At 47.8% G+C, this 27,634-nt stretch overlaps 1 protein-coding gene across 6 annotated transcripts in view; it reads right to left on the reverse strand.

Annotated features, from left to right (window-relative positions):
• Positions 1–27,634, reverse strand: part of COL6A3 (collagen type VI alpha 3 chain) — an 82,270-nt gene that overhangs the window by 45,628 nt on the left and 9,008 nt on the right. For 2 of the 6 annotated variants that reach the window (XM_064485295.1, XM_064485294.1), the window contains exons 1-6: positions 16,969–17,395; positions 10,630–11,232; positions 6,763–7,347; positions 4,528–5,127; positions 2,613–3,185; positions 570–1,178 (exon numbers count right to left, since the gene is read on the reverse strand). In XM_064485295.1, coding sequence (XP_064341365.1) covers positions 570–1,178; positions 2,613–3,185; positions 4,528–5,127; positions 6,763–7,347; positions 10,630–11,232; positions 16,969–17,356 — 3,358 coding nt within the window. In that variant the 5' untranslated portion in view covers positions 17,357–17,395. Of the gene's footprint in view, positions 1–569; positions 1,179–2,612; positions 3,186–4,527; positions 5,128–6,762; positions 7,348–10,629; positions 11,233–16,968; positions 17,590–19,086; positions 19,207–27,634 lie in introns of those variants that run through there. The other 4 variants (XM_010996338.3, XM_031452472.2, XM_031452467.2 and 1 more) reach the window with 4 other exon arrangements.

A 27,634-nucleotide genomic window follows, 5' to 3' on the forward strand; every position in this document is an offset into this window, starting at 1 on the left:
AGAACCAGCCACGGTCAAGGGAGCCGGGTGGGCTCCCTGCCTGCTGCGACACTGAATTCTTCACATTAAGCAAATTCGACAGCCATCTTTGCCCTCGGGCCCTGGAAATGCCAATATTCCAAATGCCAATATTCCAATATTCCAATGTTGTGCCCAGGCTCGACAGTTGGTGCGCCTGTGGTCCAGCTCCCCCCCCGATCACAGGACACTGCCGGCTGGACCGACCAGGGCAGCCTGGGGCCCACACTGAACTGGAGGCATCAGTCAGACGGCCCCTCCCTTCTGTACCTCAGCAGAAGCCTTTCTGCCAAGTTAGAGGTCTGAACTGTAAGCCAAGCATAGGCCCCTCCTTGAGACTTTAATTTGGCCCAAAACATAAACCTTAGCATCTCCCCAAGCCTCTGCCCCTTCTGGCCACCAAGGCCACGTGGTTCCTAACTCATCACATGACTCTAGTTCTCACGCCACATGGTTACGGAAACAGAACTGAGAATGCTTTGTAACCCATGGTCCAAACAAGGAGCCCCAGGGATTTCAAGGAACAGAGAGGTCAGGAACCCACTCCTCACCTGGGCTCAGTGTGGACAGCAAAGATGCCTGCAGCCTGCTCAGCTCTTCACGGCTGAGCTGGGTCACTCTGTCCGAGATGACCTGCTGCACGGTCCCCAGCTGCCGGAAGGTGGGAATAGCCACGGCAAAGTCCGGGATGAAGGAGATGGTCTGCATCTCGGTGATGTCGGCGTTCCCAATGCCGATGCCGATGGGCACCGCCCCTCCCCTCTTTGCCATCACCGAGGGGCCCCGCACGTCATCGCCCGACCTGTCGGCCGTGAGGACGATCAGGAGCTGCGGCACGCCTTCTGCGATCCTGCTTCCCGCAGAGCCAATCAGGATGTTCCTCAGCACGAAGGCCAGGGAGGCCCCGGTGTTGGGGGTGGGCCCTCCCAGGAGGGTCAGCCTGCGGATGGCGCTGACCACGCTCTGCTTGTCCATGTACGAGTTCAGGTAGAACTCGGGCCTGGTCCGGTCACTGTACTGCACCACAGCCACGCGCACCCGGTCCGGACCCACGTCCAGGCTCTCCACAACTCTCTGGACAAAGTCTTTCAGCAGAGGGAAGCCACTCTGGACACCATCAGAGCCGTCAATCAGAAACACCACATCCTTTTCACCTGAAACTAGAAGGAAGGCGGCCTCCGTGACTCGCACAGAACAGAGGAGGGACAACTTCATACCAGTGGTGGTGGGTGGGATAGTGGCCCCCGATATCAAGTTCCTAATTCCTGGGAGGGAATCTGCAGGAGTGATTAAATTAAGGATTAAGGGGATGATGATCCTGGAGCATCCCGGTGGATCCAGGAGACTCAGTCATGTGTCCTTAGAAAAGGGAGATCAGAGGATTCCAGCCGGAGGGAGAAGATATAAGGATGGATATGGAGGTCAGAGAAGAAAGAAGACACTGTGTTGCTGGCTTAGAAGACGGAGGAAGGGGCTGAGGACCAAGGGATGCGGGTGGCGCCTAGAAACTGGAAGGGGCAAGGAAATCGAGAATCTGCGAGGAACTCCGGAAGGAAGGCAAGCCTGCAGACACCCTGATTTTAAGCCCAGTAAAACTGGTTGGGATTTCTGACCTCTAAAACAAGGTAGTTAATTCATTTTGTTTTAAACCACTAAATGAATTCCAATTTGTTAACACAGCCATGGGGAACTAAGGCATCTATACATGGAGATCGCCCTTTTATTTTAGCACTTTTCAGAGTTTGAGCAGTATTGTTGACTTTCAAAGCTGTACTCAAGAAGAAACATTGGGGTGGGGGCTGGAGAGACACAGGCTGAGTCCACATAACCGTTCGCTTTTTACAGCTGGGAGGTCTCAAATGATTTGCTGCAAGTCACAGTGGGTCACCGGGTGAAAATGTAACCCAGATGTCCAGTTTACAACCCAAAGCCAACAGTGAACGTACCCAATAGTCAACGCAGAAGCTCTAGTTTCTCTGGGTTTTAATCAAAGGGATTATATGCGAAATTACTCTTTTTACTGCATTTTTGTCACCACGGGGAAAGCGGTTGAACACGAACTCATGGCCGCGAAGATGACTGATTGAAAATTTTAATGCAGTGTTTGTAATGGGGACGGGCCTGCCTCCCTTCACACTTTATGTTTTTAATGAAGGTAGAGAATGAATTATAGCACAGTGATACCCACTTAAAATCAGATACTGGGGGATATGAAGATAAATACAGCTTTAGCGCTAATGTAACCAGGTTGTAAGACTTTTATCGCGCATATTGTAAAAATAGAGCTTTTTTTTTTTCAAAAAAAAGGGATTTTTAACCACTGATCTATCTAAACGTTTATAATGTTATTTTATGGTGAAATACTCTAATGTCTTTAAAAATATTCACCCTGATTCTCCTGCTTTGCCCCAAAGAGCAGTTAGAGGGTCAACTTGGGGAAAGACAAGTCATATTCCATTGTTTCTACAGAAATCCCCTATCTTTCTTGGAAATCCGAGGAGGGCTTCTCCCTGAGGACCTGAAGCCAGCACCCTACAGTTGACTCCGCACAAGAGAACAGGGCTGCAGAAGCAACCAGAAGTTCTCTGCCTTACCTGGTGTTGGCGCCCCAGTTTGCACCGATTTCAAGAGGTTCACGATCTGTGGTTGGAGGTCTCCAACCTTGGGAAGCGACTCGGCAACCAGGATGAAGGCGGGGGAAGGCACGATGAGCTCCAGCTCGGCCGGGTCTGCGTTCTTGGCCTGGAGGATGAAAGGCACCACCCCGCTCTGTTTCAGGTTGAGTGCCGGCCCGTCCACGCGGTCCGACGACCTTCCCGCCACCAGCAGCACCAGGAACTGCAGCACTCCGTCCTCGATCCGGCTTCCGGCGGACTTCACAAAGATGTACCTCTGCGCGTAGTCCAGGGCATAGCCCAGGTTGAGGGCTTTGCCCGTCTTGATCTTCATCCTCTTCACGAGATTCAGGATTTCGGGCTTATTCTGGTGCTCATCAAAACGGGACTCCACCCGGACGTCATCGCTGTACTGAGCCACCGCGATCCGAGTCCCCTCGGGTTTCACATTCAGCTCGTCGATGATCTTGTAGAGGAAGTCGCGGACGGCGGGGAACTGGCCCACGAGGTTGGCCGAGCCGTCAAAGAGGAACAGAATGTCCCGCTTGCTCTCTGCAATGAAAGTGGGTGAGGACAGAGTGAGGGACGAGATCACAGCAGGTGCTCAGCCCAGCACCGCCAGCCGTGGGTAATGGGGTTCAGGAAGTGCATCTGGCGATCACTGCACCGGCAAGGGAAGAGAAAACCCACACCAGCTGCCGCTCCAGCGCCCCCTCCAGAGTGCTGCATCTTTGCACAGGACTACAGCTCCTAGCCTGGTCTGCTCAGCCCAGCATCACACTTCTTTCACAGAGCAACCCAAAGAAAAGCCCAGAGGGTTCTGCTCTCGCATCAGGTGGCACTCACTCCAGGAGAACAGCATTTTCGAATGGTTATAAACAAAACTATTGAAAATATGATCCTTAGTGTCCTTTTGCTTAAAGAACTGATCTGTCTCTAGTGACAAAGGCTGAAATGGGTTAACCACCCAAGTATAATTGAGTCGACACATAAGCGTGTGACAGACGCTCTAACTGGATTTCCTTTTCATTAAATTTGACATTATGGGTTAGAACCCAAAATAGTGTCCATTATCAATCTGTGGGTCCGGCTCTATGTCAGTGACTTTCAATCTGCCATGACTGGACAACAGGAAACACAGATGAGCCCATGGGGGGCTACAACACATCATGTGAACATTACTTTCGGCTCAAAGGGTTCTTGGAACTATTCCGATTAGGATTCAGTTGGCTCAGCCTGGCTACCCATCAGTAGGGCGTCAGCAAGCCGGTGGCTCCTGTGTGTCCGCATCTTGCCACCACATTCATGTGCAATCATCAGCACCCAGGTTTCCTCTGGAAACCATTTCACCATCATGTGATGACACAGCCTTTGCTGGGTTTATGACAAGTAATTTTTTAGAGACAGCAGATTTGGAACATTAAAAAAAAAATCATCTCAAGAAACTAATTTCAATTTTGGAAATGCTCCCAACACATACTCAGGCACGAAAGGGAGTCTCTCCCTCTCTCTCTCTCTCTCTCTCACTGTCTCTCTCTCTCTCTCTGTCTTTCTCCCATTACCATCGGGATTTGCACTCCAGACTCTTCACAGGCATCAGGGCCAGAAAAGAAGTCAGCCCAGCTTCTGAACGAAGGGTGAGGCAACACGGGCAGAGCGTAAGCTGGGCTTCCTAAACTTGCATGAACAGACGCCCTGGAGACAGAGGACCTACGCTTGCCGGTACAGGGTCTCAAGCCCCCATTCAAACTCCTTCCACCGCAGGGAGCCCACTCTATTCCTATGGCTCGTTACCACACTCTTGAGTTCAGACGGGACCACCTGCTCGGCAAAGAGGTGTCAGTTTGCAGGAGGGCTGTGGGAGAGGGCGCCCCGAGCCGCCGGAGAGCGTTACCTGGCTGGCCGAGCGGAACTTCCTCCACACCTCCGCTAACATACGTGGTTAGGGGCTGAATCAGCTGCTGGGGCAAAGCTGGCAGGGAGCTGAAATCATCCATGAGGTACACCAGGCTCGGGTTAAAAGCGATCTGCTCGAGCTCGGCCTTGTCGGCCCGGCCGGCGCCCACGCAAAAGGTCAGGACGCCGGCGCGCGCCAGGGCGTTGGCCGCCTGCAGGTACGCGTCGTCGGCCGGGCCGGCCGTGAGCAGGAGCAGCAGCTGCGGCACGTGTTCGCGGATCCTGCTGCCGCCGGCCTCGGTGAAGTGGGTCGCGTGGACATAGCCTAGGGCGGCGCCGGTGTTCAGGCCCGAGCCCCCCTGGAGCTGCAGCTGCCTCACGTGAGCGAGCAGCTCTGGCTTGGTCTGGTATGTGTCTAGGGAGAACTCCGTGACCGGAGTGTCACTAAATTGCACTAAACCGACTCGGACGCTGTCGCTTCCGACATCGAGGCTGTTCACTACGTTCATGACAAAGTCCCGCACGTACGGGAAGTTGGTCTTTCCAACGTTGAGCGATCCATCCAAAAGAAAGATGATATCCCTTTTGTTTGCATGAACTGCAGTGGGAGCACAGAGAACAAGGTGAGACAAACAGCACCGCGGACGGGGTCACCATGTGTGCCCGCGGGCCGGACACACATGCCCACGTGTGGAACACAGAGAAATCCGGTGAGGCCAAGCACATCCACCTCACAAAATATGGCAGGAGGCTGCATATTTTCCTCCGGTGGGGGCTGGTGGTTGTCAGGCACGTTGACAGTCAAGTTTACAAAACCAAGTTGGCTCAACACAGATACAGGGCCAAAGCGAGAATGTTTGCAACCAACAAAAGACGATCAGACTCCTTGAAATGGAACATGCCCCCCCACCCCAGAAATGAATTCTGCAAGGGTGCTGTGTCTTTCTGCATCCTTGGTTAGTGACCATGGTCTCAGCCAGGATTACATGGGCGAGGCTGGGTCCCCCGGGGCCCCCACTACATCTTTACAGAGAGATTTACACTAATGTTAGCCCAAGTTAACCAGAGAACATGAGGTCCTGAAGCCTAAAAACACCCAAAAAATGCTCTGCTCTCATCTTGAAACATCGCTCGGACAGCCTATTTGTCATGTGAGACTCTTCTCGTGGGGAGTCACGGCACTGCCAGGCAGTAATCCAGCCAGTGCCCTCGGGGATTCCTCGTGAGCCAGATCACAGGACCATGGAAACACAACACATTAAAATCCAAAGAGACTCTTGGCAAGGCCTGGTCGAGGTTCACGGAGCATCAAAAATATAATCTTCCAATCAGAGTGCTTTCCCCAACACGTGCCTCTAAAATAAAAACAGATCCTTCCCCACGTCTCCCCTGATGTTTAACCTAACAAGGAATCGTACCCTATGTTCTATCAGCTTGAACTTTGGCTGTGAAAGTGTGGATTAGAAGTTTTAAGGAAATGAGAGACAGAGACAGAGAGAGAGGGAGAGAGGCTTTCAGGAGAGCAGAAAGCCTGAGCAGAGAGCATCCCTCCATGCACGTGGCTCATGCATCGAACATTCAGTGGTAAAGTTTGTGAGGCAGAGAAGCTCGTTTCCGTGATATTCATCTTCGTTAAGGACGGCAAACTGCAAGCTCACAGACCATCATGGCAGCTTCAAAAGTAGCTGGTCACTGATAACCACATCAAAGGAAGGATCTGAAGAACCCCTGGGCTTTTATCTGCATACCCATCCCTTCACTGCGCTGCCCCGTTGGAGGAAATTCCTTAAAGAGAGGGGAGAGAGGGTTCACGGTCTATGCTGGTCAGGTTTGGGCCGTTTGGAAGTGGGCCGTCTGCTCAGGGGAGGAAGGGCCAGGCTACATCTTGGTGGTGGGAGGAGGAGGCTGGACAGGAGCCACCAGGAAAAGCAGAACACTGGGACCTCCTGGGGGTTCCGAACCAAGACGTGATCTCCTTGGCTGGAAGCTTCAAAGGCAGGTGGCCCCTGGTCTTACAGTTTAAGTCACACAACTCTTATTTTATGGCATTTTAAGTCGTATAATTCCCAACTCAGGGTAAAAGGAAACCTGAAATAAATCTTGTCTGTTGTATCCTTCACGTAAGAGGTGTCTCTTAGCTGAACATGAATAAAACTTGGGTTTGTTTTTCCCTCAAAGGCTCTGCCTGAAGACCACCCCATTATGTGTCTGACCCCCACCCCCCACATCATACCTTCGGTGGTTCCAGAGAGCGTCCGGAGAGGCGCCAGCACGCTGGGCAGCAGGCCCTGCAGAGGGGCGGTCCGGAACTCATCCGGAACGAACACCAGGGTGGAGTCGAACGCGATCTCTTCCAGCTCAGCCCGGTTGGCCACCTTGTTCCCGATGGCAAAGGCCATGATGTTGCTTCTCTTCAGCTCCTGGGCTGGCTGGCTGACTTCATCTAAGGACTTACCGCCTGTAATCAGCACCAACAGCTTGGGGACCCCCTCGGCAGCCCGGTAGCCGGTCCCGCCGGTGAACAGGCTGTTCCGGACGAAGTCCAGAGCCGAGCCCGTGTACAGGGCCGAGCCCTCCAAGGGCTTCATCCTCCGCACAGCGGTCATGACTTCCCTCTTGCTGGGGTAGGTATTGAAATAGAACTCTGGCCGCACTGTGTCTGCGTACTGAGCCACAGCCACCTGGATAAGGTCCTGTCCGATTTCCAGCCTCTGGATGACCTTGGCAATGAAGTCGCGGATCGCATTGAAGTTGGCCAGTCCCAGTGCAGATGAGCCATCCACCAGGAAAACTATGTCCCTCTTGTTGACTTCGATGACTGTAGGTAGCAACGTCACAAGGTGAGTAGAAGGGCCTGAACCAGCACGTTCAGTATGACTGTCTACACTGCAAACTGCCCCCCACAGATGCTCGCACTTGCCCTGGCCACAGTGAAGTCAGTGAGAGCCCCTGAGGAATTTGTCACAATACACATTAGTTACAACTGTGTCCTTCCCTGCAGAGGGCAGACTGGGCTCCCCAACCCCCACCCATAGTACCTTTTACAAAACAGTTGTGCAAAAATTAACACAGTTTTATCAACCACCTATTTAGTATATCGTCACTAAAAAAACCAGAAAGCTCTTTTCTGCCATAAAATCTATAGCTCGCACTTTAGAGGGGAGAATGAAGTCAAAGCACAGATAATTAAAGCTCAGGTAACTAAAGTCACCATCAGCATCTGCTCGGAGGGCCCTGGGTCAGACAACCTTGCTTTCATAACCACCGATCGCCACATGCAGACCTTGAACTTTGACTCTATTCCCTTTGGTTCTACTGTCTGTGTGTTGATTTTTCAGGAAAGGGGGAGAAAAACACCGATTATTTAACTTCATAAAACTTACGAAAAGGCAATTGATGTCAAAGCCAGCAAGCGGCACAGAGGTACTTCCATTTAAGAGACCTGTGCTGTGAAGGTCCCAAGTTACATGCTAAGGCCGTGGCAACTCAAAGACAGATCACAACCCGGACAAGATTACTGCCTCCGAGCGCCACCGACCTTCTGCCCCCTGCTGTATCCACGCAGGCAGCCCACCTGAGTCTCGGGGACCAAGCCCCCAGTCCAGAAACCTGACAAGGCTTCCAAGACTCGTAAGCTCATCAAAGTTAAAACTGAGGCAGGAGGGTTTGTAATTTATTAAAGGATTATCTGGACTGGGGAGGCCTCCGTTACTGCGTGCAGAGAGCAGGATGGTATGTAAGACTTGACTTTTGACTACACTGACATGATGGGTGCAAGCTCTCCTCTTTAAGAGGAAATGTTAATGCACCAGCGAGACAGAGCATCCAGGAACAGGCACATGGGAACCACTGCTTTGGCCTCAAGTTGCAGGGTAAACAATCAATTCCAAGTCCTCAAATTCTCCATAGACGCCTGCAGACCTGTGGGTTCTCCCTACATGTGGGGGCTGAGGGACACTGGGTGCCACGCACCCTGCCGTCCCCTCCCCCTCTCTCCATATATGCACACTTATGTACAGCTACACAGGTAGCCACACGTGTGCTTTTTAGACACACACAGGACAGCAAGCACGCCTGGACACACACTCACACACACACACACAGCCCGTCTACACTGAGGATGGAGACTTTACACCATCAATGCAGAGGCTCCTGCATCCACTGAGATGGACACAACGGAGGGACAGACGAAGAGAGAGCAGGTCCCCTCTCACCCTGCACTCATCAGGCTGACTCACCCATCAGGCTGAGGGGCGTCCCCTCCTCTCCTCTCCAGGAAGAGACTTCCTTCTCCTGCCCTGAGACGCCAGCCCAGTCAGAGCCGTGCTCTCCGTCTCGTGGCTCTGCTGGGGGCCTGCTGTGAACGCCCGTACTGAGAGGGGCCTGAAGGTCCTGCTAACTAGTGGACTTAGCCCTCAGCTCCCTGCCGACTGGCTTCCCCTGGGACGCTGGGTTCCCTGCAGCCCTTGCCAGCCCAGGACCGGATGACTGTCCTCACCTTCCCATCTACTGTTCCCAAGCAAATCCTCCTCAAACACCCAGCCCCCTTCACCCTTCCCTGGAGCTGTCTTCCTCTGTACCCACGTCCCCCTGATCCCCCAGCACCCGCTTCCAGGCCCACACCCGGGCTCCCTGTATCCAGAGCGTCCCCACCTCTGAGCTCGCCCTCACCCCCCCTCTGCCCAGCCTCTTCCCTCCAGCCCATTCCCACCCCATCCTCCCCCACCAAGGCCCAAATCTGTTTCTCCTCGCTCTCAACACGCCCCTTCCCAACCTCACCTCCCTGGAGCCCAGAGAGGCTGTGTGGCCTGCCCAGGATCACACAGCAGATTAACATGAGACCAGAGACCAGAGACCCACTCTCCCTACTGCAGCCGTAACACTTCCTCAGTGTTTACAAAACCCATGGAAGTTGTTCGTTTGTTTCCAAAAGCAGGCAAGCTGGGAGAAACTGTGAGAGACTGTATTCCAATCAGAGGGATGTCTGGAAATATCCAGAGAATTTTCAGGATGTAATTTTGCATCCATTCTACTTTACCCCACCCAGCAATATGCCTAATACTGTTGGCAGTAAAATCTCTGACAGGCAGAGATCACGGGCCAGCGTAACTCGGCTCACCTGCACCTGCTGGGTTTTACCTGCTAGAGCATCGAGCGCCACTCTAGTCTCACTTCCATTTTGAAATGCACCCCCATCTCCCACATTTGACCTGTTAAATGCATTTTGTTATGTGACTTGATTCGTTTTATGGGTTTTTTTAAAATGACGTCAATGGGGTTCTTTTGCCAAAGGCCCTCCAACTGTGTGTGTAATCTCTCCACTCCACTTGATAGAGCTCCCCTCAACTTGATAAGCAGGGGAGAAAAGGCTTTCTTAAATGTTCCACCGAGTGAGTGCTCCGTTATTTCTTACCTCCAGAAGCGCCACTTCCGCTACCCAGTGTAAAGATGAGTCAGGGGAGACAGCTGCCACGCACCTGTGAGCAAGGCTAGCATGCTGACTCAGAGCTCAGGGCCATTGCCCTGCAGTACTTTCCTCAGACTTGTAATGAGCCCCCGAGACCCATTTTTAGGACGACTGTGACATAAGTAGATGACACGATAGTGTTTCATAAACTCAAAGTCACGGGTTTGTTGAATTAGCCTTAAATGCACACTTCCTTCACCAACTGTTACTAATGGGGAAGAGGGGGGAGGGATAGATGAGGAGTTTGGGATTAACAGATACACATTATATATGTAAAACAGACAGGCAACAGGGACCCACTGCATAGCACAGGGAACTATATGCAGTTTCTTGCAATGAGCTGTAATGGAAAAGAATCCGAACACATACATACACCTTTTTCCTTAAAGCACCCTCTCCTGACGGCTCAGGCTCTAACAAGAGCTTTCCACGCGCTCACAGCTCTCCGGGTGTTTGGAGCACTGCAGCCATCACAGACCACGTCCAAGAGCTCGCTCCTCTGGGGAGGACTTGACTGTGGGTACTTACAGGTTCTCCCGAGGTGAATCATTCTGCAAGGTGCCCTCCTGACCTCTACAAAACCACACCCAGAACAGCCCACCACCACACAGATGCTGAGGAAAGCATACGTACCTTGTGTGACAATGGTTGGCGGTTGCAAGACAATGTGCCTTTGGGCCACGCCCACAATGTACGGCAGTAATTGCTCCTGGAGGTCCCCAAAGCTACGGAATTCCGGGACAGTAAACACCAGGTTGTCATTGGTAGCTATGTGCTGAAGCTCTGCCTTGGAGGCGGCCTGGGCTCCGAGGCCAAATGAGAAAACGCTAGCCTGCTTCAGTGCCACCACCCCGTCGCGGACCTCATCACTAGACGGCCCGGCACTTATGAGGACCAGCACCTGGGGAACCCCTTCCTCCGCGCGGCTGCCCCCAGCCTGGGTGAAGTGGTTCTCCACCAGGAATTCAAGGGCGAGCCCGACATTGGCCAACTCCCCACCAAGGAACCCAAGGGCTTTCACTGCATCCAGAACCTGAGCCTTGGTGGAGTAGGTGTTCAAGGAGAACATGGTTCTGGGCTCATCGCTATACTGGACCACCCCCACTCGGATCTGCTGAGTTCCAATTGAGAGTCTCTCAAGGAGATTTACAAGGAAGTCGCGAATGACTGCGAAATTGACACTTCCGGTGTTGTTTGATCCATCAATAAGGAAAATAATGTCAGCAGAGTCTTGTGCTTTAAAAGAGAGAAATGCAAAAAATGTGAAGTGTTAGAACAAGTGACCACATGCATCATTCAGTGTTCTGACATGTTTCTTTGGAAACCAATAAGAAACACGAAATACTGACAACCAAAACACATGTTGATTAAGGAACGTGAAATTCTCTTTCGGTTCTGCATTCTGAATGGATAAGAGGCAACTTCTTAACAGAAATGAATGGTGTTGAATAGAGGCATTTAATACCAAATCCTCATCTGCACCATCTTTGTCATTAAATTCCAAGACATTCTATTCACTCTTCTGGGAGAAATCTTGAGTGTGTTCTGGAAATTTCTACTAAATTTGGAGGGAACTATAGTTGCATGGAACTGTGCATTACCATACACACAGGAGAAAATAAAGCAGGGCAGTAACAAAGGTCCAAAGATGATTTCTAATTTGGGGACATGTCTCATAATTCTCAAGTGATTGTAAGAACTTTATTCTTCAAATCCACCGCACAAAACAGAATCTCAGATTTAAGGTTTGATGACTCATCATCCCAGTACGTTAAACACTTGATTCCTTGAACAACTGTTGTTCCTTCTTTTTTTTTTTTCTTTAAGAACCAAAATGTCTGTGTATCCACAATTTTGGGAAAATGAAAAGAACTCAAACAACATCTACAGTTTTGATCTAAAAATGCTCTCACATTTTGGTTTGGTTTTTTTTTCTTCTCAAATGATATTTAGTTCCTGCAACTCAGACGCAGGTAGGAGATTAGGCTCATTCATTCGTTTATTTTTGCCGTTGCCTCTGTATTCAGTCACATAATGCAGAACGATGTTAAGCAGAGTGATATGAAACCAGTCATGACATAATTATCCAACCTTATTTTTATGACACCCTAGACCCAGTGCCTGGCGGGACCTTGAGTATCCAGTAAACTCTTCATCAGAATTAGCTCTGGGGTTATACACATGGACATCAAAACAGCTGACCAAGACCCCTTTTCTCCCCTTGACCTTGGCAAACATGAAACTTGCATTCTGTTACTGAGAATGGAGGTTTCATAGAAGCACTGACATGAGGAATAGCAGTCAATCAACTCCAAACCTGGGTGGAATATTTCAAAGGCTCAGCGAGAACATTTACATCAGATTGACTGATACTATAGAAAAGGAAAAACTATTCTAGTAAACATTTTTTAATAACTTAAGTGTGTGTTAGGAACAGGAAGAGACTTAATGTGAACATACATGGTATTTACAAAAATGATTTTTCCCTTTGGTTTTAGGAAGCTATATTTGGAGTGTAATTGTAACACCGTATCCCTCATTCTGGTATTTTTAGTGACAGTGAACATTTTATATTTCAAATTAATTTTTTCTTGTGCCAATAAAGCTGCTTTTATTTCCACTGTGGAAACAGGATGCAAATCTTGTCTGATAAAATTGGGGGATTTTGCGCTAGTGAAATTATGTTCTTACCCCAGTACTTTCTTGGGTAAACTGAGCCAGGGATGGCTTGAATCCCAGCTGCTTTCTCCCCCTACATACACGAAATCCCTCAAAATTTTGCAGAGGAATTCCCTGAAGAGGGAGATACTGATGTGGAAATATCTTGTAACCTCTTACAAGATACTAATTTAACTTTTGTTAAGAATTCCAAAGCATTTGCTACTCTTCAGCCAAAACAGGAGATTCCTGAAGGATCTTTGGGAGGGTGTAGTGCCGGCAGTGTGAATTACACAGCGGGCCGATAGAAATGGCTCACGTTCTAGGAGCTGGAGGCTCCACAGATCACCCCACGAGATCCCTCAACATTTCCCAGGCCTAAAACAATGACCCTGGGGTACAAAAGACTGGCCACTGACTCAGCAAACCAAGACACTTAAAAGAAGGACTCACCATGAGCCTAGGGGCCCTGAAAGGAAACTGATACCTGAATCACAGGGTGACCTGTTCCTTATTAATTTATTACTTCCCTGTTGATTGCAATTCACAACAGAATAGATCCGATAAACGAACACTGAGGGGAAACCCTTGATAATGTCTCTTCTAAAACGCTGAACCACAGCAGGTCATAGAAAAATGTTGGATAATTTGTCATCACTGAAAAAAACAACATTGTCCTCTTATGCAGATGATCATGGGACACACAAGGGCATGCTGTGTTATCCGGGAGCACCGAAGCCTCAGACAGACACAAGAGCCGTGGGTTCCTGTGCGCAGCAAGGCACGCAGCCACCAGTACTGGCTCTGAGAGGAATCGGATCTAGCTCAAATTTAAATTGTGAGGTTGTCTGGTTTTCTGCTTTCATGGCTCACGGATCGCACCCTCTGTGGCATTTTCCATGGAAAAGCCTCTCAACGTCCAGGGTAAAAATCAGAGGCTCCTTCAACCCCGGTGGAAACACTGTTTTCCTGAGCACGTGGGTGTGGACACCAGGGCTGCCTTAGCTCATGGGGTGCTTCCTTTCTTCAGGAAAAATCTAAGAGATCGTGTTTGCATTTCCTATGCAAACACAAACCTGCAGACCAGTTTCACAAGGTTTTGAAATCTTCATATTTTACAAAGAAAAGAAAGCTTATCCTCACTGAATACAGATCACCTTTAGCTTTTGCTTTAGTACAAGGCTTTTGTATTTGATATCCATTCATAAAAAGGATTTTTAAATATACAGCTTTCTGAGATTACTTGAGCAGAGTTCATTTAAAACAGGGGCAATCATTAACTTTTTATACATATATATTTATGGGGGAAAGTCGCCTACCTAGTGGACAGGACATGAGAAGAAACAGCCCTGACTTGCTGGCAACCTCTATGATGCCTTCCTGACTACCTTTCCCAAACACTATAAACAGAGTTATTATTATATTATTTTTTTGCTGTGGAACATGCAGTGGGACATGATACTGAAGGAAATGCAGAGTGAAGTTAATTAGAAAAGACAACATAAATGCATTAATAGTCCGCCCTGGCGCTGCTAGTGGCTTGAACACTAGAAGACAGAGATGTTTTCTTGGCATAAAAACAAAGGTTTTATCATCACGGAAACATACTATGTGGCTTGGCTCGTTTAGCATTCATATGGTAATCGAACTGTTTATCCATTTATATAATGGTTAAACTTGAAGGCAAACTCGTCCACTCTTTTCCTGAATTGGCCAAAACATCAATAGAGATGCTCCATTTCTCTCCTGATCCCCTTCACTGTTTTTGACATGGATGAGTTACGATCGCTATATTCAGAAATGCAATGGTTAGTGAATTATTGACACGGAGAATGTTGTAGCGAATGGAGAAGGTCGTTAGTTGCCGTCTTGTAATCTCCTTGCAACCAGCAAGTCTCCTTGTGAACTTGATTTGGGGTGCTCTCAGGGGTCCCACCTTCTTCTCCTGTACTCTAGCAGGATCGACACACGTTATAATGCAGAGGTGAGGCATGTCATTGGAAGGAGGGAATGCTTTTCAGGCTGAATACAAATATTCCAGACCTACCCGCATTCCTCTCTATTAGAAGCAGACCCACTGATAGGGGCATTAGCACTCCTGCCCCATCAAAGCTGAAATCACGGGTAAGCAGTGGGAAACCATTATGAACAACCTTCTGAAACAACTTAGGGCTGGTTAGTTCCGAAACCCTTCTCCTCACCAGGCTCTGCCTGCCCAGGACGACTGGCTCCTTTCTCCTGACATCCGCACATCCTGCTCCCTATCGCTTGTTCTCTGAATTTCTGTGATGAAGAACTGCTGTCAGATACAGCTTACCTCCAACTCCCCCCGTTACTCTGATCACAATCCAGAAAGCTCTCCCATTCCCTGGACTCCCCCTGCCCCTCTGTCCTTCCATCAGTCCCTTGCATCTGGCTTTTTTGATGGGTTGATTTACGGCTCAAAATCCACTTTCTTCTTCCTGCTCCTCCCACCACCTTGAATTCGCAGGAGACCAACTTTCCGCCTGTCACGTCACCCCCACCTCCTATCTCTGAAACCCTCTAGGCGGTAGCCACTTTCAAACGCTTCAGAGAAACCTGGGCCAGAAATCTCACCCTCTGCGATCACTCCCTCTGTGTGCACCTGCTTAGTCACTCAAAGAATTCTCCACCTCCGTGCCGCAGCTAAGTACACTGAAGGGCTCTCCAGCTTCACTAAATGATTTCACATACTTCATGCTCAGCCTGCGCCCACACCACACACCGTGGGGTCATCTCCAGAGACTTCTACGTCTATGGGGATAACCACGCTCAGCTCCGGCCTCTGGTGCTCCCAGCTTCCTCGTGCACCCTGAGCACGTGGCGGCCACACCGAGAGCATCACTTAAAACTCCTCCACCCCCACGACCTGCCCTCCAAAGTCTTCCTCCACCCACACTGCCAGCATCCCCTGGTTCCACACTCAGTTGCCTCCAGGTGTCTTCCCTCTCGTCCTGGCCTCGCCTCCTCTGGCTCTCCAGACGTCTCCCGTCCCCTTCCAGCTCTGACCTGCTTCCCTGCCCAGCCCGGACCCCAGGGCGCTCGCTTTCAGGAATCTACTAGCTACCATTGTGGATTTCCTCCCCAGGAAGACCTCTTGTCTCTGTCATCCTCCCTCTGCAGCTCCAACCCTATTAACTCTTTTTTCTTCCAAGAGTGCCTGAGACACCCGCAGAACGTCCGGGTGCCATGCCAGCCGAGAAGGCCACGGGCTCGTGGTCTCGGCCAACAACTGAACGCCACCGCAAGCCTGTAGCTCCTTCCTGAACGTTCTGTGGCTCCTTCAGCGCAGCCGCAAGGCGGCTGTTCAAAACCAGCCCCGATCCCTCCGCGCCCCGCGCCCCCTCGGCCCCGCCCCGCCCCGCCCCGCCCCGCCGGCCCGCTTACGGGCGCCACCCGCGCTCTCTCAGCTGCCCCCCCCCCCAGCGCAGCCCCCTCCCCTCCTTTCTCTCCGTCTCTCCTTCGGGGGCTCTTCTCTCCCTTGAAGCCCTTGGTTCCGCCCTCACTTCCTGCCCGCTCGCTGGGCAACGGCCACCCGCACTTCCAGAGTGACGTCCATCATGCGAGCCAGGAGCATCTCTTCGGGCACAGCCCGCGGACAGCACGGAGGACGAGGAAGGAAACCAGACCCAGAGCCAGCACGTCAGGCCCTCTGGCTCTTTTTCCTTCACCAACGGCGTTATCACTACCGTCTAGGACTGGTTCTCCAAAGTCGATCTGGGTTGGGTCACATCTAAGGGTCCCTACCACTCTAATCCTGTCAAGTCTCTGAAAGAAATTCCATTGCGTAAAAGAGAGGACCTCTGTCTGTTGTTCCACTGAACACAAAAGTGGACGCCCTCCTTCCCCCTCCACTCTTGCTTTTCCAGACATGGAACCTTCTTCTTTCAAAAAAAAAAAAAAAAAAAAAAACAAAGCTTTCTATTCCAGCAGCGAATGGGAGGCTTTGTGTTAGGTAGCTGCCCAGCCACGCTGAGGCTTTCCTGTCCAAGGAAGGTGGGAGCACCTCTTGGGGGAATCATAATTTCAGAATGTGTTTTTTAAAGAGAATATTCATTGTTTCACAAACAAAGAAGTCCTCTGGGACATAGGTGAATGTTCTGTTTTGGAAGGAGACTACAGAGAACCTTCAAACCTTTGTTTTTAAACCCGTGAAGAACCATCTCTCCCCTAACCACCCCCCCCCCCCCCGCCATGCCATCTTTGAGCCGTCATGTTGCTTCATTGCCAGCGGGGCCAAGCTCATCTCCGAGAACAGCAAGGCAGGCGGCAGCCCGGCGATGTTGCCGTTACCTGTGATGTCTTTCAGGGTCTCTGTGCCTCCAGCCCTCCCTGGAGTCATGGAGGATGAACGCACACAGGACACTAAGGTTCCTACTATGTCATGAAGTGAGGTAAAATTCTCTAGGTTGAAAACATGCATATCGAGTGGTTCACTTGCTATTTCTTTTAACGCTCCTTCATCTGCATCCTCAACTCCAACTGCAAACACGTTAACGTCAGCAGACTTAAGCTCCGCTGAGGGCAGAGCAAGGCCGTCCTCCGAGTGTCCACTGGTTAGCACTACAACCACCTGGGGGACTCCAGCACTGGCCCGGCTCCCAGCAGCCTCAGAAAGGTGGTTCTGCATCACACGCTTTAATCCTTGTCCAGTCTGATTGCTTCCCCCAGTGTAAGACATGTTGGAAACATGAGAGAGGACTTCTTGTTTAGTACGGTACGTGTTTAACAGGAACTCGGTATGTGGGTTGCCGTTGAACTGGACCAGAGCAAAACGGAAATCGTTTTCTCCCACAGCTAAAGATTTTATAACATCATACAGAAACTCGCGAACAAGTTGGAAATGCTCCTTTCCAATGCTCCAAGAGGAATCCACTAGAAATATTATATCGGCAGCGGCACCGTTTTTGACATCTTTAAAAAAAGACATTGGTTTAGATGTTTCTCCTATTCAAGAAATGACTTCCTATCAGTGCAAAGCCTTCCTCAGTTTACACCACGCTGTTACTAAATAATTTACACCTCACGTGTGAAACAGGCAGGGAGGACGACTTACCTGAGATGCAGGGACCTGGACACCATGGACCCAGCGGCTGCTGGTGCCCAGTCATTGGCCCAAGTTCCATATGCAGTGACCACCATACATGAACAGTAGCAGGCTCCAGAATGGGGGAAAAACTTCCCTGGGGTGTCCTTTAACTCAAGATGATTCTCTGACAGCTTGAACCCCAGGACCCACCTGATCAGACGGGAAGGATATCCTAGCACAGGTAACCAAGCATCATCTTACAAACTCATTCTTCAGCTTGGGGTCTGAAGCAGAGCCTTGACAAGAAGGAGCTAGGAAACTGCTCCTTGTTGCCTTAACTAATCTGCAGTGCTGCGGGTAATTTGCAAGAAAGTTAAAGGCCGTGAATCTGTCTGCTTTAAGTGAAGAAGGCTTGTACAAGTTTGGAGAGGGGCGAAGTCTCGTTTCTTTCCAACTTTTCAGTGTGAAGAAAGGCACCCCAACTAGTCACCACATATCTTTCAGAGCCAGAAAAGCCTTCTTAGGTGTTGAACACTATTCATCTCTTTCAAAGACGAATCCAGTTCTCCCTCAAAAGCAGGAGAAGGAAGCTTAAGGGCGCGAGGCTGGGTGGCTGGGGCGTGCCCTTCTGCAGGGGGCCAGGCTGGCCATGCCCCGCAGGCTCCTGGATCCTACTTACCTGGGGGTGACCCGAGGCCCAGGCAACGCTGCCCTTGCGTTGAGGGGGCACTCGCCTCCCGCCATCTGAGAACTACCAGGTCTGGGGGAGAAGCCCAGCTCTCCAAGGAAAGGAGAGGGGCCCAAGCCAGCCCTGTCAAGCTCATAATACAGGGAGCATGTCTCATTTGTCTAAAACTCTGCAAGCAAGTTCTTAATAGGGTCAATTAAGACCTATTTGTTAAGTGGTTTTGGGATTTGATGACGCTGGATCAAACATGTCTTTCTGTGTCCAGAGTTAGAGAGAAAGGGTGATATTTGTCTTTGTTTCTGTTTTTGTTTTTTCAGGGGAAATAATTTTTACTCTCAGTCGTTGTCTTCTGGTTTTATGCGCTCAGACACCAACCAGAGCCAGACATGTGGAAAAGCTCTTCGGTTGGTAAAATATTTTTGATACAAACTTTCGGCTCACACCCAACGTGAAAACAAACCACTTGCAAACCAACACCAAGATATCAAGCCCAAGTTTTAGCAAAAGGAAGCTTCTCTCGCTGGACAAAGAACACGTGAAAAGGTCTGTAAAATGAACGCACGCCCTGTAACAAATGGCTTGCCTACCTCTTCACAGCCTCTCCAAGCTCTCTACCAAGCTCGTGATGTCTAAGATCTAAACTCAGAGAGCACTGTGCCTTTTAGCAAAATTGAGAGATGCTTCTGGATCTTACCTGCTTGCTGTTGGGCACGAGTGAAAGAAAAGCCTGAGAAAAAGAGGCAAAAGATGGCCACTTTCATGGGCAAATGCCGGTGTTTCCTCATTGTGAATCTGTCTAAGCACCAGCAGGCACCTATGAGAGAACACAGGGCAGACGAGAATGGTCAGGTTTTGGCTCTCAGATTACTAACGAGTGAATCCAGGATTTGTCCCTTTTATGGGAAACACTTTTGCCTAAATATATAAATGTGAATGTTTGAACCTAGTGATTGTCTGACTTTGGCCATAGCTGAAAATTGTGCAGTTCGACCTCTTCTCCTCCCAGATGGAAGCAGGCAACAAGAGCTTATCAATAAACACGTGGCAGAATATACAAGGGTCAGGAGGAAAGGTGCAGAGGGCAAAGCGGCAGGGTGGTGATGCTCAGCTTGACTCTGCCAATCATATTTCAAGGAATCCCAGGGGGAAGCTTCAGTTCATGGAGAGACAGTGGACTTTGTTCAAATGACAGCACGTGCACACACAACCACAGCCACTGGGGCCACGGTGAGTCCTGCCCTGATTCTCTCAATATTTAGCACTTGTCCTCCAACAAAAACCTGCTGTGTGCCCAGCTCCAATCTCAGAATGGAACACGCCCAGGGATACTGAATTAGCAAGACTGAAGCCAGACCTGAGGGCTGACTGCCTTGGAGCACGGTCTCCGCACACAACCGGTGATGCAAGCAGGACGTCCAGCCAGCCCGGCTCACATCCGGATGGGCTCAGTAGCCTGGGTCACCAGATCTTTTCCCTGCTAGCAAACGATACCTTCTCCCCACCCCAACCCTGAAAGCATCCAACCTTCATGTCAGCACCGAAACCTTCATGTCAGCCTCTTCACCCCCCAGTCCCCAATCCAGTGAGATTAGCTCGAGGGCTTGGGCTCGTCCTTATGACCCTATGTCTGCTCTGTCTGGGCTTAGGTCCTCTTGCAGGACAGCATCTCTTTTCTCTTACCCTTGCTCCAAGGCTCTGGTCTCCCCCAACTCTTTCTTAGGTCTTGTGTCTATGACCTGGGCAGTCCCACAGGCTCCGACGCTTGGTTTAATGACTTATTGTGGCTATTCTGAAATTCTTACTAACTTTTGAACAAGGACTGTCATTTTCATTTTGCACTGAGCCTGGGAATTATGGTGCTGGTCCTGGCTGGGGCTGTCCATGTATATCAGCAACCCTTCTAACCTTTACCCAGACTTGTCAGGGGTTCCCTGGTCAGAGGCTTGGGTAACAGAATGAGAGAGGAGGGGCGGTGGCCGCACCAGCAGGCTCGAATGTTATCACAGCACTATTTTTGATGTCGTGTTATCAGGAGTTACTCAGCACCTACTGTGTTGGAAGCACCACTTTTTGTAACGTGTCTCATTGACCTTCACATTGTCCTTCTAGGTGGATGCTAATCCCCATGCTTACAAAGAAGAAATTGGGGCTCACAGAGTAATTGGCCCACATCAGACACCTGTCAAGGGACGTCTTGATACTAAAATAACACCCACCACTATGAAGGTTTATAAGAGGGAGGATAAGAAGAAAAACATTTTTTGAAAACATTTCCATCACAACTTGTCATTCAAGTTCAATAGCCTGAATTCGGAGCCTTCTTGGAACCAAATAAGGAGCCAGTGATATTGGATAAAGACAAGGTGTTTGGAGTCACATAAACCTGAATCTACCACACCCTACCTTGGGCAGGTCATATCATTGCCCTAAGCCCCAGTTTCCTCATCTATAACATGGGAACAGTAATAGTATCCCCCTTGCCAGCTCCCTGTGAGAACTGAATAGCAGGTAATTGTGAAGTCCCTGACACAGAATGGACAGTAAGTGAATTCTTTTCCATGGTTGGATTTGCCAGCATTTCCCAAAGTGTCTTCCATGGAAGACTCATTCCATGAAATGTTCTAGGGGAAAAAGGAGGGTTTCCTCAAAGAACAGTTTGGGAAACACTGAATAGCAAGCCCCCTTCTGGAACAGTTACGATATACCTTAACATAACAGCTCTGTGAAGTTAAGAAACCTGAGGCACTTTATTTAACCCAGAATTTCCCAAACACGTTCCAGAAAATCTTTCTTCCATTGTTGATATTCACCACCCATAAAGCGAGCTGCACCCTTTAGGAGCGGTGCCTGCGCATTGCTATGCCTGATTTTGCTATGTCCTTGCTGCTCTAAAGTACTCACCAAAGGCATCTCCGCCTGCCCAAGTCTCCCTCCGACCCAGTTCAGAGGGCTGTGGATATCTGTCCCCTTCGACTCCATTTACTGCAAGTAGGGATCCATTTCCCTTGATGGAGGAGGTCCCTACCCCCCAGTGACCAGTGAGAGGGGTGGAATGTGTAAACAACCAAAGTTTTCTCCAGAGGGGCTCTGGGGAGAGCCCAGAGTCAATCCCATCAGTTCCATGAACTTTCAGAGCGCTGGTCAAAATTATCAGTTATTTTTTCTTGTACTTAGTTTCAAGATATGCTATTTGATATTTTTAATTATGTAGTGTAGAGTACAGTCAAGTGGCAAATCCCACATGGTGACTGAAACCTAAATATGGTTAATCTGGAGAGATTGGGTTGCCGTCGTAATTTATATTTCATTGCGGTTTGAAAATTCAGAAGGCCTTGTGAATTACAACATGAAAAGTTAATCATCAACAGTATGAATAAAAATCAAAACCCTTTCTGATTTTCAAGTGGATGTCAGATTTTCCAATGTGATTTTTTTTTTTCATTTTATAATCTTGAAAGTCCAAATGCTTCTAAACTGGTTTCATACACCCTGCCTCAGGAGGGGTTTGACCCTCCCCTGAGAGAGTAAAGAGCAAATCAGGTGTGAAATGGCTTGTAACATACCATTACTGTTGTGAAGTTGGGAAACCTGACAAAACTCTGTGTAATCTGGAGGAAGGGAGGACCAGAATACACCAACAAATTGGATAACCCACAAGAAATGGTTAAATGTTTAGAAACATATGACCTACCAAGACTGAATCATGAAAAAACTAAAAATCTGAATAGGTCTGTAACTAGTTAGGAGATCATTTCAAAAACCTCCCAACAAAGGAAAATCCAGGATCAGATGCCTTCACCAGAGAATTTTACAGAACATTTAAAGAAGAATTAACACCAATTTTTTCAAACACTTCCAAAAATGAAGAGGCTGGAACACTTCCAAATTCATTTTACAGTGTCAACATTACCCCAATACCAAAATCCAACAAAGATACTGCAAGAAAGCTACAGATCAACATCCCTAATGAATTTTGACACAAAAATTCCCAACAAAATACTAGCAAACTGAATTCATTACATATTAAAAGGATTACACATGACTGAGTGGGATTCATTCCTAGAATGCAAGGATGGTTCAATACACAATGTAATACACCACACTAACAGAATGAAGTTCAAAAACATATAGTCACTCAATTGGTGCAGAAAAATCATTTTATCGAATTCAACACCCTTTCATAATTTAAAACAACAATACTTAACAAACTAGGAATAGAAGGAAATTACCTTAATATAATAAAGACCACATACGAAAAGCCCACAACCAGCACAATACTGAATGGTGAAAACATGAAAGCTTTCCTTCCAAGATCAGGAACAAGGCAAGGATGACCTCTCTCACCATGTCTGTTTAACATAGTACTGGAATTCCTAACCTAAGCAAGTAGGCAAGAAAAATAAATGGCATCCAAATTAGAAAGGAAAAAGTTAAATTATCTCTATTTGGAGATGACATGATCATATATGTAGAAAACACTGAAGATTCCACACCCAAAAAAACTCTTAGAACTAATAAGCAAATTCAGTAAAGTTGCAGAATAGAGAATCAACACATTTCTATACATCAACAGTGAACAATCTAAAAAGGAAACTAAGAAGACAATCTCATTTACCATAGCATCAAAAATAACAAAATGCTTAGGAATAAACTTAACTAAGGAAATGAAAGGCTTGTGCACTGAAAACTACAAAACACTACTGAAAGAAATTAAAGAAGACACAAATAAATGGGAATGTGTGCATGGATTAAAAGGCCTAATATTGGTTAAATGACCGCACTACTGTGAATGAAAAATGTTGCCTGACATATCAGTAAACAAAGGATGTTGCAGCCATCAAGCCACAGCAGTCGCCCCAATGGTGAGCCTGAGGGAACTCAGGATGGAGACAAACAGGCTGCCTGCTACCAAACCCTCAGCCACTGCAGCCACTCCCAACAGTGCAGCCCGAGGGGACCCTGAGGGGACTCAGGGTGGGAAAGAACAAGATACTGGCCCTAGAGAGCTAAAGTGCACATCACAGGAATGATTTCAACGAGCCCAGACTCTTGCATCTTCTCCAACTTAGAACTTTCATTAACTTGAGATACCTGGTTTTCTTTCATTAATGGTAATCTTTTCATGTTTCAGCTACCTGGTCTTTGTGGCAAAAACCCTTATATGTCCTGGCTTCTCCCTTGCCTCTTTAGAGCAGTCCTTCAGAGACATCTGAGAGGCTGTTTCCCAGGCGTAAAGTCCTTAGAAAGTCTGCCGAATAAAACATAGTTCTCAACTTTTACGTTGTGCATTTTTTATTGTTGGTTGACATTATCTGAAGTAATCTACAGATTCAATGCAATCCCTATCAAAATTCCAATGACATTTTTTGTAGAAATAGAAAAAAAATCCTAAAACTCATATGGAACTTCAGAGGACCCAGAGACAGAAAAATAAAGCTGGAGGCCTCGCATTTCCTGATTTCAAATCATATTACAAAGTTACAGTAACCAAAACAGTGTGGGCCTGGAATAAAGACAGACATACCAACCAATGGAATAAAACGGAGATTCTAGAAATAAACCTTTAGTTACATGGTCAAGTAATCTTCTGTAAGGGTTCCAAGGCTACAGAGTGAGGACAGGATAGTCTCTTTAACAAACAGTGCTTGAAAAACTGTATGACCACATGCAAAAGAATAAAGTTAGACCCTTACCTTACACCACTTACAAAACAGATTAAACTCAAAATGGATTAAAGATCTAAATATAAGACTTGAAATTATAAAACTTTTAGAAGAAAATATAGGAGAAAATCTTCATAACATTGAATTTGGTAATGATTTATTCAATATGACATCAAAAGCACACACAGCAAAAGAAAGAACAGACAAACGGGACCATATCAAACTTAAAAACTTTTATGCAGCAAAGGAAACAACCAACAGAGTGAAGAGGCAGCCTACAGCACGGGAGGAAATATTTGCAAACTATATATCTGATAAGGGGTTCATATCCGAATACATAAAGAACTCCCACAATTTCATAGCAACAATAAAATCTGATTTAAAAGTAGGTAAAGGACTTGAATAGACATTTCTCCAAAGAAGACATACAAATGGCCAATAAGCTTATGAAAAAATACTCAACATCAACAGCTCAATACTCAACATAACCAGAGAAACGTAAATCAAAACCACAATGAGACATTACCTCACATCCATTAAGATGGTCACTGTCAAGAAAAAGTAAGTGTTGATGAGGAATTGGAATATTGGAACCCCTATGCACTGTTGGTGTGAATGTAAAATGCTGCAGTCACTATACAAAATCATGTGGGGGTTCCTCAAAAATTTAAAAATAGAATTACCATATAACCCAGCAGTCACACTTCTGGGTATGTATCCATTATAATTGAAAACAAAATTTCAAAGAGATATATGCACACCCAAGTTTAATGCAACATTACTTGCAATAGCCTGGAGGTGGAAACAACATAAGTGCCCATCAATGGATGAACGGATAAAGAAAATGAAGTGTACATACAATGAATATTATTCAGCCTTAAATAAAAGATGGGAATCATGCCATATGCTCTGACATGGATGAACCTTGAGGACGTTATGATAAGTCACAAATAGATACATACTGCAAGATTTGATGTCTCTGAAGTAGCCAAACCATTAGGAACAGAGAATAGAATGGTGGCTGCTGGAGGGTGGGGTGGGCAGAAATGGAGATGTTTAATGGGTACAGGGTTTCAGTTTTGCAAGATGGAAAGTTTCTAGAGATCTCTTGCCCAGCAAGATGACACAGTCAACACTACTATATTGCTCACTTGAAAATGATTAAGACAGTAAATTTTATGTCATGTGTGTTTTACTACAATTGAAAAAAAAAAAAAGACAAGAAAAGTCACCTGCAGTTTTTAAACGTATGGCTAACTCTGTCCACCTAAACTGTAGTCAGAGATTTAACAGGAATGGTATAAATGTGGTATCTCTTTTTGGAGAGGTGTTAACATTTAAGAGCTAAACCAGGAAAACAAGACAACTAAACATCTTAAAGCACGCATATGCGCCCCATGATTAAACGGCACATCTGTCCTTGCCCCTAAATAACATTTGGAAAGGGAGAAGACAAGAAGGTATTTGGCAGCAGAGTGTTCAGGTCTGGGGAAGAAGACCTAAGCTTCACAAAAGTGAGAAAGGATCTGATACCAACGTTGAGAGCTGTTGTGAAAGTTACCTGCACCCTGACTGGAGCGTCGGAGCCGTGAAACCAGCTCCACCTGCGGACGAGGCTTCTCAACCTGCTTGCCTTTCTCACCACAGGTGCTCTGCGGGCCCAGTGATGCCATTCACGGTGTTCACTGTCCAATGCATGAGTTCCTTTTTCCCCATGCTGCTAATGAGGCCAACAGTAAGGATGGTCTCAGGCTCTCAACCTTAGCATCTAGAGCAACACATTAACGACAGCAGTGGAAAGTCTGGCTAATTAGCAACACGGCCTTGACTGGGGACTAGGGTCTAGATGGACTACTTAGCAAGATGGCGCAGAGGGCCAAGGAGAGCCAAGAGGCTGCCTGTTGCTGAGGCTGTCACCCACGGACATGGGTGACGTGGGACAAAGCAGCCCTGAAGCTCTGTCTCACGGTTTTTCCTGCCTGAGGTCAAGCCCAGAGGGAGGAGCTGGGGTCCAGATCTTGTGGTCCAGCTGCGAGGAACATGGAGACATGAAGTGCGGGCCCCAGGCCGGCCTGCCAAAAGTTGATAGGATAGAAAAAGATAAAATCATAAACAGGAGAAATGAATTCCAAGACCCACTATTGCTTTGGATCTCGCAGAAAAGTCAACCAAAAATATCACCTGTGATGAAACAAATTTACCCTGTGATTCAAATTCTGAGAGCCTGAGGACACGGTCCAGCAGCCGAAACAGAGCCAGCTGTCAGCACAGCCTTTTCCTGGAAATGCACCCACAGTGAGAAGGAAATGTCCTAATGGTGATCAGAAGGCCACTTATCAAGAGAACGTATTTCTTCTGACAATGAAGTGACAACGAGCGGTGATAATGGCGACATTCCAAAAGCACAGCACAATCTTGGCTTGAAATCATCAACATACGTTAGACATGGATTTGCACAATGTGGAAAAGCGGTCCCCAGCACTCAGCGCTTTGGTTCCACAGGGTCCGCAAGTCCTAGTCGAGTCCTGGCTGGTGCTCAGGGCGGTCCCCACAGGCAGTGCAACTGCTTGGCTGGTTGGCCTGTCTTCTTCACTGAGGATGACCTCCCAGGCCGTCGCCCCAGCACTGCCCCGTTCGCTCTCTAGAAATCCCTCAAGCCCACCAGCCACCCTGGGGAGCCTTCAGACTTTTCCACCATTCAGACCTTTCTTCCCCACACGCTGCTGGACCTAGTCCTGAGCTTGTCTTTTGGAAAAAAGAAGCAAAGGCAATGTCAGTGACGTGTGTGTGTGCTCTCAGTTAATTAAGGATAGACACTTTTTTAAATAAAGTAGAGTTGATTTACAATGTGTGTGAGCTTCTGCTGTACAGCATAGTGATTCAGTTATACATATATATACATTATTTTTCATATTCTTTTTCATTGTAGATTATTACAAGATGTTGACTAGCGTTCCCTGTGCTCTACAGAATTTTATATGTAGTGGTGTGTATCTGCTAATCCCAAGCTCCTAATCTATCCCTTCCCCGCTACCCTTTTGGTAACCATGTTTGTTTTCTTTGTCTGTCAGTCTGTTTCTGCTTTATAAATAAGCTCATTTGTATCATTTTTTAGATTCCACATATAAGTGATATCATATGATATTTGTCTTTCTCTGTCTGACTTACTTCACTTAGTGTGATCATCTCTAGATCCATCCATGTTGCTGCAAATGGCATGATTTCATTCTTGTCCACGGCTGAGCAGAAGAATACACACTTGAGAACAAGGTAAAAAGTACATGATACGTGTGCTATTCTTGATTCTTTCCATTAAGATGGAACATTGGGTTTTTAACCAGCAATAAGCACCCCACAAGAAAGCTGTTTTATGGGAAAGTTGTCTGTCCACATCATATAAATTTTACTGGATTCTTTCCAGAAAAATGGCCTGTCCTTTCCAAGACGACCTGCAACATTTTAATTGGTGGGAATTTTTTTCAGTATGGAATCCACAGGTTTCAAAGCATCTGTCCACCTCCCACTGACATATCTGTGTCTGTGGGCGTCTCTGGGGCTGGAATCCATGTTCACGTGTGA

Source organism: Camelus dromedarius, chromosome 4 (genome assembly GCF_036321535.1).
Source record: "Camelus dromedarius isolate mCamDro1 chromosome 4, mCamDro1.pat, whole genome shotgun sequence".
In the NCBI taxonomy this organism is placed as follows: Eukaryota; Metazoa; Chordata; class Mammalia; order Artiodactyla; family Camelidae; genus Camelus; species Camelus dromedarius.